This window comes from Drosophila erecta, unplaced genomic scaffold (assembly GCF_003286155.1).
Source record: "Drosophila erecta strain 14021-0224.00,06,07 unplaced genomic scaffold, DereRS2 tig00000055-arrow-pilon, whole genome shotgun sequence".
NCBI lineage: Eukaryota > Metazoa > Arthropoda > Insecta > Diptera > Drosophilidae > Drosophila > Drosophila erecta.
The window spans coordinates 4,833,281-4,850,402 of NW_020825200.1; the positions used below are offsets into that span (position 1 = coordinate 4,833,281).

The following is a 17,122-nucleotide window of genomic DNA, read 5'->3' on the forward strand; positions in this document are numbered from 1 at the left end:
AAGACCGAAAAATCGTTGAATCTCTTGATATGCCAAACGAAAATCTGGCAGTTCCCTTGCCCCCATCTCCGCTGTTGCCATCTCGCTCTGATGCGGCGGCTGTCAACGCTATCAACGTCACTGCCGCCATCCCCGTCTCTTTTCCTCGATGGGGGATGATCTCATCTCGCTTTAACCTGTCTAGCCACTAAATCAAAGTCAAAGAAGCCAGCCAGTGACACATTTTTGCCCGATCGTCCGAAAACCAAAAACAACAGCATTCTCCACAAAAAAACACACAGACGTAAAATTAATGATGGCATCTTTATTAAAAATAAATGCCGATAGCTTGAAAAATGGGTTTCTCGCAAAGCAAACAGTTTGTGCAGCGCATTGGCTGAAAAGTGGAGAGCGCTAGTGTGAACACACCCAAAAAGATTCCGACCGGATGCTGGCGCGTCATCGATGCAATCGACAGTAGTTGGGAATTTTTCATGTTAATTCGTGCGTTTTACATGCGAGTGGCAATTGGGCTTTGATTGATTTCGAAATGGCAGGCGGCGCCCCATTTTATTTCTCTTTACTTGTGCGCTTTGCCATAAATCTTTCATAAATCGATTTAATCTGCCCCTGGCCACGCCCACATGCTGGTGGGCCCATCAATTAATTATACTTTTTCAATGTCAAAATGTCGCTGCAAGGAATGTGCGCCTTCTGTTGAACCCTTTTTTTATGTATGATTTACTTAGTTGACTGCATTAATGCTGAGGCGCCGGCGAAACGGAACCTGTGAGCTGGGTCTGATCCTGCGGCTTAGTCTTCTTTTCTAATTGCAGGTTTTCCAACGCCCCGATGTGAAGGTCACTGACAGTATTAAGTACACTCGGAAAAGTTTTGCTGAGCTAAGTCCTACTAATTGATAATACAACAATTGTATTGTATGCTGTTTTCTTATAGAATGCATTTTTGTTTAAATTTCAAAATCCCACTAAGCCTTTTCGCTCGGTGTATACATACATACATGTATAATTTCGCGCCCGGCAGTTAATGCCGCCGGCCTGTCTCCAGCATCAAGTTGTGGCCAGGAGGCGGAGGGCGTGGCTGGGCCGAGCTAAACTCACTTATTCACCTGCCCGCATGCCAACAAAGTGCAGCATCAGCAACCAGTTCGCATGAAAATGCATAATCAATCACCAGCGACAACGGCGACCAGAAAAAGTGAAAAACTTGTGGCAGAAGTTTCAATACTCTTTATAGGCGGTATCCATAAAGCGGACAACGCCAATCTTCGTTATACAGGAGATATTCGTGAACAGCAACAGTAATTTTGTGAATTTGCGTTATGACCTAGGCTTTTGATGAACGTTCCTTTGACGGGCTCGAAGTGGTTTCATACCCATTGTCGGAGTCCAAGTCCATGGTGTCTTCATGGTCGCTGGCATCCTTGAACTCGATGCGCTGCTCGTAGAACGATATGACCAGTTCGGGCCATCGAATGTTGGCCACCTTGGCGGGCACCAAATCCGCTTGGTCGCAACCCTTCCACTGCATCAAAAACATCAGCTCGCCGGACCAGTCGCAGACTCCAATGATCCGCAATGGCTGGAGTCCACGATCAACTCCAAGTGGTTGCTCCTCCAGGTAAGTCTTAGTTTGCGAAGGATCCATTTTAATGAATGGATATCGTGATATTTTAATAGGCAACTTGTTTAGATGTTTGATAGATCGCCAATTGTCACTTGTCGTTAAGTGCGTTTCAGGTTTCAGTTTCGATAACTGTTGGTATCGATTTGTATTTGAAATCCTGTAGGTGTGACAACCCTGAGTGTGAAACGCTTTAAGGGAAAACGCAAATAAATGTTACATTTCCACATAACCATATTGTTTAGCATCAAGTTAGGGTATTGTACATTCCAACGCCCATTGAGCGTATCATTGGTGCATCTTCATCTGACATTTCGCACGACTCGAATCGAATGTCAAGGCGCGATTGCCGGCGATATTACTAGCGATATTGGCCTTACGCGGCTTCACTTGTTAACTTGAATTCGTGTAAAGTGGCCGCTCATTAAAAACTCATAAATCAGGGCAAAAGGGAGGAGGGTTTTCGGTGGCACCACCAGTAATTGCCGTTGCTGGCCCAGTGTCAAAATAAAGGCAAAATAAAGGAACCCAACTAGTCGGCGGAAATGATCGGCAACCAGGTGATTGGGATGGTGGGAATGGGGCATAAAGAGACTACAGCTACATACATACAAGTAATTTCCGCATATTGGAAGTCTCGTACTCTCGGATGGGCCTGTGATTAATGATTAATCTGCTCGGTGCATCCGCCGCTATGACATTTAGCCAACGCCGTCTGAGAACCCGCTTCAGCAACAAAAAGAATCCGATTCGAAATCAGAAACAGAAGTCGGTGGTGGGGTGGCCAGTTTGAGCCGAGGTCTCCGGTCGCCAGTTGGATCCATTAAACGCCGCTGGAGCTGCTTGGGCGCACAATTTAAAGCAGCAACTAACGCAGTTAGACAACAAACCACTTTCAAGAGCTGGCTGGCAAACAGGGAAAACGGCTTTCAACTCGTTTCGCTGCCCGCTCAGTTGCAGTTGCATACACTGGGAAAACTAAAGGGTATTCTCCAACTAAGTCGAGTTTTTTTGTATAATCTTATTCTTAGTATTTGGCTTGGAATGCTTATAAGAAAAAAAAAATAACATTTCATTTCAGATGGATTTCCTATATTTCAAAATAGTTTATATAAAGGAAGGAACAGAAAGAAACAAAATTATTACTAAAGTGAAACAGGTTTGAATCCAAGAAAATTGATATTTGCAATGCTATTTGCAAATTATGTATTTTATAATATTTAAAACTATTTTATTCTTCATAAAGAATTATTATACTCATAAAATATATTTTGCAAGTGTACTGCCGTTAATGCTGTTGCTGCCGTGGGTGCAGCCGTTGAATGTTGCATGCTGCCAGTACGTTCAACTTTTGCAGTTAACAGTTAGATTTTGAAATAGCCAGCAGCACTGGCACTGGCATCGGCATTGGTATCGGTTCTCTGGGATTCCAGTTTTCTGGCCACGGCCTGAGAACCCGGCGATCAAGATGCGCAGCTCCACCACGACGGAAGGAAATTGCCGATCGCTGCATTGCGCACATCAAATAAATACTGGACTGGTACTTGGCAATTTTTGTGTTAAAACAAAATTAAAGCAATGCCAGCAGTGCTGCTGCGGTGTAACATTAACCCAAATACATAATACCCATTCCCGCCACATCGACATCGGACAAGGATCGGCACATTAATCATTGGCAGGGGGACAGCTCTTGGGAAGTGGCAGCATATTTGGGTCTATGGGTGAGCCCCAGTATCCTAAGCAGGAAATCATTAGAGTGCGGTCCGCAGGAATCCGCAGGGGTTTGGCTCATACGTATTTCTTGGGAATTCATTTTGTAGATCTTGGCTCTGCATGAAGGTCAGTTTCTAAGCCTTCAAGCGGAGATCATCGCGTGACTGGGCAACAAAAACCCATTATAAATTCCTCACATTTATGATGTGTCCTTCTGTCAGCGATGATAAAATATCATACCACTCTCTTCTAAACTTCTGAATTTTTCGTGTTTTTGTAGATATAAATATATAAATTAGCAGAGCCCATCTTGAACGCTGCCCAACTGCTGGTGGATACTATTTGTACAACACCTCTGTTGTCGTTTCTAAGAAGGTAAATGTGAAGGGCATGTGAAAATATTAAAATAAAGAGCTTAGCCCTTTAAACAAAATCTACATCTTATCCCCTTATTTCGCAGATCTTCACTTCAATGGTATATTGATATATATGTATGTATGCAACTAGGCGAGTGAGACATTACATGCGATATCCGAGAACAATGTATATATCTTGTCAGCAGGGAAGCGGCTCGATCGGATTGACTTTAGCTGACTGTTGACAAGTTTCTGATAAGATTAATATGCCGCACGAGCTTAAAGGTTAAGCATGCAAATCAGGCGGTGGAAGTGGAAGTGGCGGTGGCAGTGGCACTGGTCCAGCGGGAAGCATTGACCGCTCAGAAGGACATGCACTGCTGGCCAGGGAAAGGATGAGGAATTCTGGAGGAGCTGGAGCAGCAGGAGGCTAGATGGCTGGTTGGTACGAGCTACTAAATCTCTTTATTGCCTGGTGGCAACACAATGGGGGAACTGAACTGGAGACGCCGACTTATTTGTAGTAGCTACAGCCACTACGCACCGTATGCCTGATGTATTGTTTTTATAAGGCTTATCCCCATTTTTTTATATATATATATATATTTTTTTTTTTCTTTTGGTTTAGTTCCCTTGTTTATGGTGTGCTGCTGTACTGTTTTGTTTATGCACATGCACATGCACCCAATGAGATCAAGTCGATACGTTTCGATTTGTTAAGAGATGGCACCTAAGCGGAGGCCAAGACGATGGTCACTGGTGTCGCATTGACATAATTGAGACATTATCGATGGCCTCATTGGTGGACTCTATTTGCTGCCAAGGGGCGAAATGTCCAGCGATGATCGCCTGGAAATGTCAAGGTTACATTGCCGACCTTTGGCCAAGCACGAAACAATTTAAATGCAATTTTTGCTTAAATAAGAAATAAAATCCACAGCAAGGCAAACATCTGCAGAACTACAAACAAAAAAAAAAAAAACAAAAAAAGAAGAAACAAATATTTGCTAATTTATCCTGTACGTGTCCTCCAACTAAGTGCACAGGTTTTGGGCCTTAAGCCGGCACGTTACCGCTGACCCTCCTCCAGCTCCAACTTCATCTCCTCCTCATCCGCTTCCTCATCCCCATCTTGGGCATTTAGGTCTTCTGGTTGTCTTCTGGCTCTTTGGGCCGTGTTGATTGTTTGCGTTGGACGCTGGCTGTTAAAATGCCTTTGATCTTCTGATATTTCTTGGCCCTGGCCTGGTCTCCCGGTGCCCAGAGAACCAGAGAGCCCAGCGGACATGCCAAAATGACCAGTCCCCCATTCCCGACGACTTCGACGCACGGCGGGCGTATTTAACTTGACTTTGACTGGCTCCAACTGCAGCTCTAGGCCCTTTTCTGGTCTCTGCGGGCAACTTGTTAAAAAGAATGTCGACTCCGGGCGACGCATGTTTTCTTATTTTCCTCCCATTTTGTTCTTTTATTTCCCCAGTCTGGAGAACTCCTCTTTCGGCGGACTCTAAAATTTCGCTTTCATTGCCGGCCATGACTGTGTTTTTTTCGTTTTCCCCCCACATTTAACCCAGAAATTAGCCGCTAACCCAACGATCTGGTTGCAACTCTTTAATGCACCTTCAATGGCTAAAAGCTAAGGAGCTGACGAGGAGAATCGAAAGATCCGAAGTTCGGTGGAGGGCCAGAGGTGTTAATTAGGTTTTTTATAGTCTACGAATCTCTGTGCCACATTATTGGCAAAGCAATCTTCGGGGGCCGTCGCTAAACATAAATGTCAATATTTATTTACGCCGTTGCGGTCGCAATTTATTTCCAGTTTTTAATTGAAAAGGCTGGCCTCCGACGGGGATACTGGAGTGCGGCCACAATTTGCTGCACAATGTGTCTAAGCTGAGCCTCGTAAATGTCCAGACCGCCGTAAATTGTGGCCCGCACTGAGGCGAATATCGGCTAAAAAGTGTATATATGCCAAGGACATGCTCTTTATTATGGGAGAGAAGATCTGGAAACTGGTTTTTCTATTACAACAAGGCAGGGCCGATATTTTGGCTTCGAAGGTGGTGACCCATCCATTCCACACACTTGTAAATGCGTTTGCCAAGCGGTAATAAAATAAACCTGTGAAATGTGAATCTATTGTTATCAGGTTTTATTTTAAAATCTCAAAAAGGTTCCATACCTTACCATTAAATTCTGATCAGTGATTCCGTTCGAATAATATTGCTACACTACCAGTTTGATAACCAAGAAGTACCTTCACAAAATTTCACAACGTGATCAATGCATTGCTATGGCGTGGCTATTAAACAAATTGAATAAATGGCAGCCATAAAAATGCAGATAATCTGTAATATATTTCCCATTTCCAATTACCATGCCTGCTGCACTGATTCCTAACTGACACACTTTCTTGGAGTGTAGAGTGTGGCGACCACGGCCCACATGTGGCCGTTTTTGTGGGTTTTTGTGTGTTTTCGTGGCATGCGGAGCTGACCTCCAATCGACAGAGCCCGTGGCGCCTTTGATGGCTTTCCAAAATGCACACATTTCGCCTACGCCGGGTGAAAGAGTCTGGCCGAGATGGAGAGCACGGAGTAGGAGCAGGAGTTGGGCTGGCCACACCATAAATGGACACACACGATCTGGGGAGTGCAGTACAGACTGCTGCAGTCGAAAACCCCATGTGGCCATAAATGGAGCTGGCCATTAGAAAGGTAAATTGCAGTCGATTTAATTCAATGCAGGAGAGTCAGTCAGTCAACTATAATTACCAGTGGTGGTGACCTTTCGGACGCTTCGATGATTTGACTAAGTGCCTTGAACACCCTCGGCTCTCCAGTTCTTGAGGTTACATAATGGGTATGAAGACCCGTGTATGGGATACGCTGCAAAGCAATCAATCATATAAGGGCAGCGCCTAACGGAAATACCCAGAAATAATGTAAATTCAAGAATCTGAATAATCGGGTAAGGTGACTGGTTCTTCACTTTAGTTTTAGGAGTCAGCACTCCAAGTTCGGTTTTACCATTCTAATTTATATGATTTTTACGTAGCTATCCGGCGGAAGTAAACCTCGGCCGGTGTTGACGTCTTGCCACTTCGACTGCTTCTGCCACATCTTGGCCATGTTTATTTGTGTTGTAAATTGCGAATGCGCCCCACAGCAACAACAAAGGGGAAAAACATAACGCGCAGTCGCGCACTTCAATAAGCAACAGGAGGAACACCACAACAGCCACAACAACTATATATACTTGGGCATTAGTTGCCTCTGGCATTGCGTACGTGCCCGGACCCGGCGTCGCCATTTTCATGCACCGGGAAAAATGTTCATTTAATGGGGTAAACCCAACAAATCAGACTAATCCAGACTAAGACCAGACTAATCTTGGTTGGCCAAGAACCGACATAATACTAGGTAGGTCTACACAAAATTTAATGATGTGAAATGGGCAAGCTACAGTAACTGAGGCATCGACGGCATCATGAAAATCCAAGGAAAATCGTAAGTCCCCAAAACGCGCACTAAGTTTCTTTCTGTGCAGCCATCGCCATCGAATGTGGATGGTTTCTTTGGGTTTACCACTGACAAAGACGACAACCACGCATCGTAAAAAGAGTTTTATGCAATTGCCGCTTTGGTTTTGGCCCGAATGTGGTGTGGTTGTGTTGGCCTATTGTATAATAGCCCCATGTGTGTACGTGTGCGGTATGTGCTCTGCATAATTTTATGATTCGTCCGACAGTTCCTGCAACGCGGGCCAACTCGAAAAGCCATGTCCATTGGCGATTTCCACTCGAAGCCTCTTTTTTTTTGTTTCCTTCGGAGGACGCGTGGGCGATGGAGTGCATGTGCATGTGGATTTGATGCATTGATTGAATTTAACGCAGCACATTTTGGCCCCTACGCTGTTGGCCAAAAGGGCCAAAGTCGAGTCACAATGGCCCAGCGTGAGTCAGGCGGAGATGTGCGACTATGTGACTGGAATCGCAATCGGAATGCCGCGACGGATGAGCCGCGGATGGTGGATAGTCGATGGTCGTTGGTAATTGTAAATGGCCGGACAGGTCGGTAGCTGCCATTCAGTGTTGCCAATTTAGCCAAATTTGGCATGTGACTAGGTTTTTTTTTTTAAAGAGCGGCTCTTAACTGCTATTTTATCCGACTCTTGTGGAAGTTTCGATGGATTTGGTCGAAAATCTTATAATAATAATGTGGGACGGGAACAAAATCTTCAAGAAAATCGCTGTCGGTCGAAAAAAAGTTAGGAATTAGTGTCATCACGAAATCATCAACTCATGGATTCGCCATAGCGTTTTCTTATTCTTCCGTTTCCATTTAAAACTTTTTTCTCCCAGAAAATGTGGTTTTTTTCAAGTCATTAGGAATTATCCCATAATATATATTATTTCCCCCCCAAGTTAAAGATACTTTGTGTAGCAATCCCCCTTTCTTATCCCCATTTCATCTTGATTTATTTAGTTTGCTTTAATTTATGACTCGACTTCGATGCGATATTTCCAACTAATCCTGGTCGCAGCATTCCTGTTTAAATTATCGCCGCCTGTACTTCTGATCCAGTGGCTGGTTACAAGGAGAGAACCTTGAAGCATCCCAAGTACAAGCGATTTAAATATACGAAAATAACTAAATCTAGACATAAAAAGCGACAACAGTGCCGCAAACAAGAAGTCTTGTAAAAATGCAAATCAATAAGCAAAGGTCCAGTTTGCCTGCCTGCAATAAAATAAACGTAAAATGCCAACCATTAAAAACGTCCACAAGGAGTACCAATATCCAATACCCAGTACCTGTTGAGTTGGCCAGTTTTTGTCTTTTGTCGCATCTGGCAGACGCCGATGCTGCGGTTGCAATTTGGTTTAGTACCTAGGTGTTAATTATCGCTAAAAGTCAATGGCGGCCAATCGGCGAAATCTGCACAGGGGCATCGCATCGTGCTTTGCATCTGCCCCTGGAGAATACTTAGAGCTGCATCTGAAGTTGGAGCTGGGATTGGGGTTTCGAGTGGAGCAGCAGGTTGCACTCGGACAGCTGTACAAGTGGCCACGATAATTAATATAAAAATATGTGAGGATGGCGCAGGACAACTCCACTCCGCCGCGCAGAAATGTTTGCTGCTATTTTTAGCAGGCAGTTTTTAATGAGCCCTGTCCAAAGTCGTGCCCATGCTGCAGGGGGAGTCCGAGGAGACCAAAGAATCCGTAGGGCCACCCGGGTGTCCTAATTATGCGCTCATTTCTCTTTGCTTTTATGAATTATTAAAATCAGCATCGCCGGCATTAATTGCTTTATAATAGAGATGGCGGCGATCATGGCCCAAAATAGGGTCCCGCTTCTCGGTTTGCGTTGCTGATCCGAGTGGTGTTTTGAGACTTTTTGCCGTACTCATATTTCTATAATTTATTGTAATGCACTTGGGGCGTGTTTCATTTCTCGCTTTAAAATGGCATAAATTTTTAAGCCATGCCCCGGCCCATTCTGCGTCTCTGGATTCCGGAGTCTGCGGCTATTTAACAATTTATTGTCTGTATACATATAGCTGCATTTATACTATATACATTTTTTTTCCTTTTATTTCCATTTTTTCTGTAGTTGCATTTTGTCTGAAGTCGACAGCGGCCACGACCACCTTGATGTTCATGTCCCGAACCGACAACAACGACGATGACTCCAACGACTGGGGGCCAATTTACTTTAGTTTTCATTCATGTATGTCGGAGTGGAGTGGAAAATAAGAGAAAAAATCGCTGGAAAAAACTGTAAGCTGCGTTCATTACACGTTGTTATTTGTTGTCTGCGGTACATTATTGCTCTTGTTCGCTGTTTTGCTCACCAATTAGCTGCAGTCGGCCAAACGAATGACTACGACCACGAACTTGACTCGACTGCTGTTCGTTCTGAGTGAGGAAGATTCCAGCCGCCGAGGGCTTTTGTCACGTACTTTCCACGGTCCTAATCCACTTCTATTGCCTGGAACTTTGTTCTTGGCACAGGGAACTCGAAGAAGTCAAAGAACTAACTCGATTTTCTTGCTGACGCACCACCATCAACATCATGCTCATCCTCATGACGATTATGACCGGCAAGAGGGGCTCACATCAATCAAATGCCTCATTGTACACGGTTTCCTTCTTCTTGTTTTTTTCTTTTTTCGTTTTATTTAACCAAGGGCCGCCACTTGAACTTGACATTTGGTGTAAGTGACCATTAAGGAAGTGCCTTGGGATGGTCCGAGTCGGAACAACTTGGAGCCAAGCCTATGGCAATTAGCCGGGAATATCAATCAACGCACCATTTGAGTGTGAAAACAGCTCAGCTTTTAATTACAAAAGCTCTTTGTGTGTGGGACTCAGAAGTCGACGCAGTTGAAGGCCTTCCATGTCCCCGCCCACGGTCATTTCAAAACGCCTCTGCGCAATGTTTGTTGCCAACTGGCGTTTGTTAGAACCGCATGCAAACCAGGTCTGTTTGCCTGTCTTAACTCGGATCATGGGTAATAAGCCAATTGGCGTCGGCCAGGCCACACTACATTTTAATCAAGCCAACTGAGCTGTAAAGCCCACGCACCATCAAAGCCAAATATGTTCCCCGTCGGCGGTGCGAGACTAGCACCACATCCAAAGTGTCGCCAGCTGTCGACCTTCGAGGCGTTGTTGAGTTGAGTCATGGCTTATACCATTGGCCATAACCGACAACTCTGTGGATGGCAAGTTGATGGTGAAATGGTGTAGGGAGGCTGGAGAGCGAAGATATCCGGGATGCAAAGCGCACTTAATCGCACTTAAACACAAAAAATCTTAAGTTTTATGTATAAGCTGAGTACTATATTCGTATAGGGTACAAAACCACTGCCTCCCCTCATTACTCTGGGAACCAATAAAATATATACATTTTATGGAAAATAACAAGCTAGTGAAGTACTTCTTCCTGAATGTGATCGTCACCTGGGTACGATCAAAGTGCCCACACTTGTTTAAAGCTTCCTTTGCACACCGACAATCATCCAGCCTCCTCGTTCCGGAGATGAATCAAATACCGATAGCTACGCCCCTTTTAGCTGGCGAGAACAGACTGTCAAGCTAAATTAGCAGTGGCTACTGTTGGTCATATCATATCATTTACCCAGGAACACTGGTCATATCTACCGGCTACCAAGACCCCTTGCCAATTCGATTAGACCGTGCAAATGTAATTTAATAATTGCGGTTGCCCATGTTGATTAGCATGTGCGGTTTTTGCAATTTACGACCAGCGGCGATCCGCAGGATATGAGCTGGCACTATGACAATGACAGGATGCATCAATGTGCGGCGCAGAGCCACTTCACTCCACATGGTGGCGACGGGGAAATGTTTATGGCTTTGTGCTCGCCTGCGGTGGCAACTTCAAATGCATCGGTAATTGAATTTTAAATTGTGGTGGTTGTGTGCTCTACGTGCTGCTCCTGTTGGCCAGATTAATTTAAATGAAGTTATTAGCCAGCTAGATAGCTCACTGACAGGGCGCAAAAAGCAGCAAAAGACAAAAGACCATGTAGCTCCCACTCCTGCTGACTTAAAGTGCCCTGATATGGGGATACACTACACTACATGTACCAGTGGAGTTACCAGGCTCCAACGGGTTTTCCGTTTTAACTGCTCTTGCGGGCTGCATTTGAAAGTTAAATTACGGTAGCGATATCAGAGCAGACATTCCGTTAATTGGCCGCACAACTTGAGATCGAGCTGATGGTTAGGTTTTGCATCCAGGCGTTTTGCATACTCTATTTGCCAGTGAAGCCTGGTAATGACTGAACGAATATGCAGGCCAGTCGAGAACTCCGTTCGGAAGTTTTTGGAACTTTCTAAAGTCGATGATGTTATGGGCTTAAGAAGGCTGTGCGGTAAAATATTTAGTACTTGCACAAATCTGTGGCCTAACCTTAAAACATCAATTGTTTTGTGTAATGTATGTGTTTCCGAGTCACTTAATTCATTTAACTTGGTTTTTCCTACTTGGCAGTCGCGCGAAAGAAACCTGAACTGGATTTTGTAAACCGTGAAGCTCACAACTCAACCCATTTCCCTGCTGTTTTTGGAGAGTGTAATAAAACTTCGTTGCGCCCCAGCAACCTCGCCTTCTGAATGCCAGTTTTGCAATTTTTTTTGGCTAAGTCTGCTTTACAGTTGCGGCAGAAATTGTTGCAAATTGCAGTTTAAAAAGTTTCCGTGTTGGTTTTTTTTCCGGCGTCGGCGTCGGAGTCTGCAACTAATATGAGTCATAAATTTAAGGGCTTAACTCGAGGCTAAGGCGAGTGCAACTGCAACCGACCTGGAGCTGTGCCGCTGACAGGGACTTTTAAAATGAAATAAATAAACGGCATTACGGCTAGTTATATGCAGCGATCAGGGTCTTGAGCGGCATAAAGCACGACGACAAAAAAACAACTGTGCCACGGAGTGTTGGCGTGGAAGCTGAAAGTTGAACTGAATGTGAACTTAACTGGGCTGGGCCCAAGTCGTCCAGTTACTTTTGCATTTGCAGCACGGTCCCCATGCTGCACGAGACGAAGCCATTTTATTGATACAGATACAGCAAATTCGGGTCCACCAAAAACAAAAAAAACTAAAGTCTGGCCGGGTTTTTTTTGGCAACTCGCAGCATGACATCATTTTGAGTTACTGCGAATCGGAGTTTGAACCGCTCTTTTAACTGCAGCAGCCCTGCAGCCACAAAAAAAAAAAACACAAAAACTGGTCGCTGTTTTACTTTCGCTTTATTCCTCGAAGTATTTCTTATTTCCTTTCGGCCTGTGCTTTCAGTTTTTTTCGGTAGAGATGCTTCATTATTTTTTGGGTCATCCCGAAGAAGTACGTTCGTATATGGCGATGAAAATGAAACCGAGTTCTGGTGAAAGTGGGCTGCCCATCACCGAATGGAAATCGAAAACGCATAACAAGTGCACGGCTTTCAAGATCCGTGAACCACATGGTCGGGCCTTGGCGGATCGATTGTGTCATGGAGCGTGGGTCGTTCGCCCACGAGGCCTTCTCAAAAAAGCCTCCACTGGCCGAAACTAATGATGTTAGACTGCTTCGCTTTGGTCTCGGTTTCGTCTTCATCTGTTCATCGGTTTATCGATTTGTATGCGTTGCCCACACACTGTAGCTCTTTTGGGATTTTTGCGGCAGTCAGAAGAGATCAATGCAAAAAGTTTTGCGAGCGCAAAATTAATTAGAATTTTGTGGCTTTGAATGGCAGCTCCGCCGTTGGCGGCTGGGAAAAGACCTTGAGCGGCGGTTCAACAGACTGTGTGGGGTGCTGCAAACTAGTTGAGGCAACTGAGTCACAATCTTGGAGCTCCAAAAGAGCATCCAAATCGCGACCAGTCTTTGGAATTTGCCATAATAAATCTGTCTGCAGGCTAATGGCACTGAAGACGCACAACATGACTTACGAATTACCCGTAAAATCTATGGAATCAATCTCCCGATTTCGCCAGTTGCTTTGGCGTTCGACGAAAGTAGCTAAATCTCTTTCCCACGAGTTTCTCTGGTCATTAGGCAATAATAAAACTGGGGTTTTATTTGCATTCAATAAAGGTTTCATTAGCCGACGATAGGTTTGTGTCTGCAGTCTTTTGTTTTTGCCATGCAATTTATCTGTGCCAGGTTTTAAAAATAATAGTTCGTCGATTTCATTATCGACAAAAACAAGTTTGTTTCCTTAGTCTTTTGATTCCGTTGTAGAAATTTGCACAAAGTTGGAGTTGAAGTTGGAGTTTTCAAAACTTTAAAATAATATCAAGTGCGTGACTTAAGACTTGTAATCTACCTCATCTACCTTGGAAAACCAGAATCCCCTATGTAGTTTGTGTCCTAAGTCTTTAGATTTGGCCCATGAATTTTGCAATAAAAATAACTGAAATTTCTCTTCTGCAAAATGTGAAAGACTTGTCTCTTTACACTTACGCCATTTATCTCTGCAGAAGAATCGCGAAGCAGAGCATTCACTTTGGGTCCCTTGACTCACTTAATTGCGGCAATTTCTTTCGCCCACGCAGAGTGAGTCAAGCCATTTGGCTCATAATTTATAGGCATTATTATTGTAATTTCTCCAAGCAGACAAACGCAGCAGCTCGCACGCAAAACAATAATACATAAAGTGAAAGTTTTGCACCTTTTGCCGCGCAGACAACAAACGAACGGCGAACGCATCAGCCTAAACAGCTAAGCAACACAAAAATAGTCAGTCAGTCGGTCGGTGAGATGGGATAAGATGAGCCACGCACGAACCGTTCGGGAAAAACAACTTCAACCAAACTACCAAAACCCACGGCGAGCAGAAAAACAATGGTTTACAAATGACTACCAGCTAGTTCATGCCGAAACTGGCTGACAAATGAGATGGCGCCGGTAGCTTCACTTGTGTCTTGCTTTTGACAAAAAAAAGATGCAGACAGGGATCTCCCATCTCCATCAACGAACACACAAATTTCGCCAAATCCGCCTGCGAAATCTCCCAAAATATCAAACAATCACAGAAAGATATTTTTTTGACCTCATCTTTGTTTTCGGTACACTTGTGATTGCTTGACAAACTCTTTCCTCGCGCCTTCGAAAAGTGTGTCAAGCGGGCATTTGAAGCAATTATTTGTCATATTTTCTATTTGCGTTTCGGTTTCGTTATATCCGAAATGAGATGCAGAGAAAATAAACAGCATTAGCGAAGAGGCCCTGACCACAGAGTCAGTGACAAGCCGTCTTCGGACCCGTTTCCATCTGCGTACTCATCATCTTCGTCTTCCAACTCATCAAATCTCACAATGACTTTGGTCTGAGATTTTTGCACCAACGAAAGTGAACGTTTCTTTGTGTCGGCACTGTTTGTTATTATTATTTCTTTGCCACACTAACAGTTGGTATTGTGAGCTTATGTCTGCACTTGGGTGGAAAAAAACGCATATTTATCATGTAAATTTTGTGTGCCAGCAGTTTTAATGCTCGCTAATTCCAGACTATTTATAAGTAGTTTTAATGAAACTTTTGTGTTTGCGACTTTAATGGAACTACAAACGTTTTTATATTAAAGTTAAAAATAATATCTAAGACCCATAAAAAGGCACTTAAAGTAATACGACGAAATTTATATATAGTTTCATATATTAATTTGACTTTTCTAAATGTATTCAATTTCAGTTGGCTCTTCCTAATGGTTATCAGTTTTATTGCAGGCTAAATATATTTTTATCTTTGCCATTTGCGATATAATTTAGGTTTTGGCTGTTTTAACCACTTGGCTTTTTCCGCCCGAAAATCCATCAAATTTCTACTATAATAAAAATGTTTTATATACCACTTAAAATTTGCACTTAGTAGAAGGGGGAAAAAATGTGCTCACCATTTTATTCATCAACTTTCGGCCAAAATCAGTTCATACTGCCAACAGCTGCCAACGAAGATCGACGCCAGCAAAAAAGCCTTGTTTCTTACTTGGCTGCTGCCAAAGCAGCTGCCAAAAGCGATTTGCCGTCAAAAGCGCAGAAATACACACACACACACAATGCGCGACGGCTTTGGCAGACTCACAGACACTGGAATATTTTTATTAAAACGTATTGTTGTACTTAACAATATTTAATGCTTTTCTTTTGAACACTTTGGATTGCTTTGCGCGCGTTTGGTTTTTCGGAATTTTCACAGGGTAAAATAGCTGAAAAATGCCCGGCAACTTTCACTGCAATTAGGCGATGGATGTTAGATTCCCCGCCTATTCAAATAAGGCAACGATCTCCGCTCAGATGATCTATCCGGAGTGCTGGCGCTGAACTTAACACTTAACACACTGTCCAGAGAGAAGCCCACTTGGCAGAGAACCGCACCGCACGCGCGCTGAAAACGAACTGAATGTGCGGAGCTTGAGCCGCCGATCGCGAGCCCCAGTGGTTACCTGTATTGCCAAGAGTTACCTGGCTCTAAACCCGAGAGAGTGTGTGTATGAGCCCGGATTTTGGTGTGAGTGCGGCTGGCTGTTAGGCAACTTTGCTGCCCACACTTTGCTCGGCAAAAGTCGCCGCTCTGCTGGTCCATTTTTGGCCTGGACCGCTCAGCAATAATTTTTTCTCTCCTTTTTTTTGTTGTTACTTTGTTATAACCAAGACGCCTTTGCAGAAATGTGAAAAAGAAAAAAAATGTAGAGGTATAACCTATACGATTTGTGGCTTCCAAGTTGCCAGTTGTGCTTTGACTTTTGATTGACGTAATTTCTGCGCTTGATATTCACTTGAATTTCTTGTATTTCCACATTTAACTGTTTTGGTGTCGGGCGCACATTACACGCCCACCACACCCGTACTCACACATACACACACACACCTCCCATGTGGGCGTTTCATTTCTTGAAAACATTTAAATTTATTTCATACGTGTTTCATCAGGAGTTTTGTGAACTTTCGCTCGCCACGGAACTGAATGGAATATGTGGGAGTGCTGAACCGACCCTATATAGGCTATATAGTGCTTGACTCACTCGATTTGCTTGGCTGGCTTGCTTATGCTAATTAACCAGCTTAAACTTTGGTATTCAAGCGTTTCCCCAGAAATTAAAGACTTAAGCAACGAACTCGTCCCAAATTGCTGAAAAACTTTTGTGGTTCACAGCTGACCTTGTGTTATACCTCCGAAATGAGGTCCTTATCGTCAAGGAATCTTTATTGCAATGAAGTAATTTCCGCATGTAATGGGCAGATCGAAAAAAGTTCTCTCATCTTACGGTAACCGTTTTTTTTTTACCAACATTACCTTTTGGAAACGCCCAGCTTGCACATTAATTTCTACGCCCCGCAATTATTTCATGCAGCAAATGGAGTATGAAGAAACATAAACGAAAAACGTGTCCCACATACTAAGATAGGTTAAAGCAAAAAGAAACAAGCCACTAAAAAAAATAAAAATGTACAAGCATAATTAAAAACACACTCGTTGAAAATGGCAACAAAAAATATCAAAAAAGGTTGGGATCTGTGCACCGCAGAGACTGAATCTTTTAGCCTTTGCTGCAAGTGCGGGCGTTTTAATTTCGGAAAAAAAAACGATCCGAAGATTGAAGTGCACTAAAAACTTTATGGTAAAACGTAAAATTTTTGGCAAAATCTAAAAAAACAAGTTTCCAAGAACATTTATGTTGATAATATCATGTTTACTTAGGTCCCAAAATTATTTATATATATAAGGTTAAAAGCTTTTAAAACATATAAAGTTTTAGCATATAAAGTTAAGCTTCCTCAATTTGTAACAATAACTACATAAATAATGATATAGTATTATTCCTAATAACATTCACATTGTAATTATTAAGTACAGGTGAGTAACTGCAATTAATTAATACACATTTGATTTTCTAAGTACAATGTAAATGAAATAAGTC

The 17,122-nt window shown here is 43.3% G+C and overlaps 2 protein-coding genes across 2 annotated transcripts in view; both read right to left on the bottom strand.

Annotated features, from left to right (window-relative positions):
* The window catches only part of LOC6543522, a 113,633-nt gene extending 98,002 nt beyond the window's left edge, over positions 1–15,631 (bottom strand). Inside the window, exon 1 of the mRNA XM_026979451.1 lies at positions 15,098–15,631. The gene's annotated coding sequence lies outside the window, so the exon portion shown is untranslated. The remainder of the gene's footprint in view (positions 1–15,097) is intronic.
* LOC6543242 (chromobox protein homolog 1) lies at positions 1,215–1,771 on the bottom strand. The gene has a single exon (XM_001968653.2). The coding sequence runs from the start codon at positions 1,645–1,647 to the stop codon at positions 1,327–1,329; it is 321 nt and encodes a 106-aa protein (XP_001968689.1). The 5' UTR covers positions 1,648–1,771; the 3' UTR covers positions 1,215–1,326.
* Positions 15,632–17,122: the final 1,491 nt, after the last annotated feature.

What these genes read in the sequence shown, in the direction of transcription:
- LOC6543242 (XM_001968653.2), bottom strand. Translation starts at nt 1,647, where the DNA reads ATGGATCCTTCGCAAACTAAGACTTACCTGGAGGAGCAACCACTTGGA.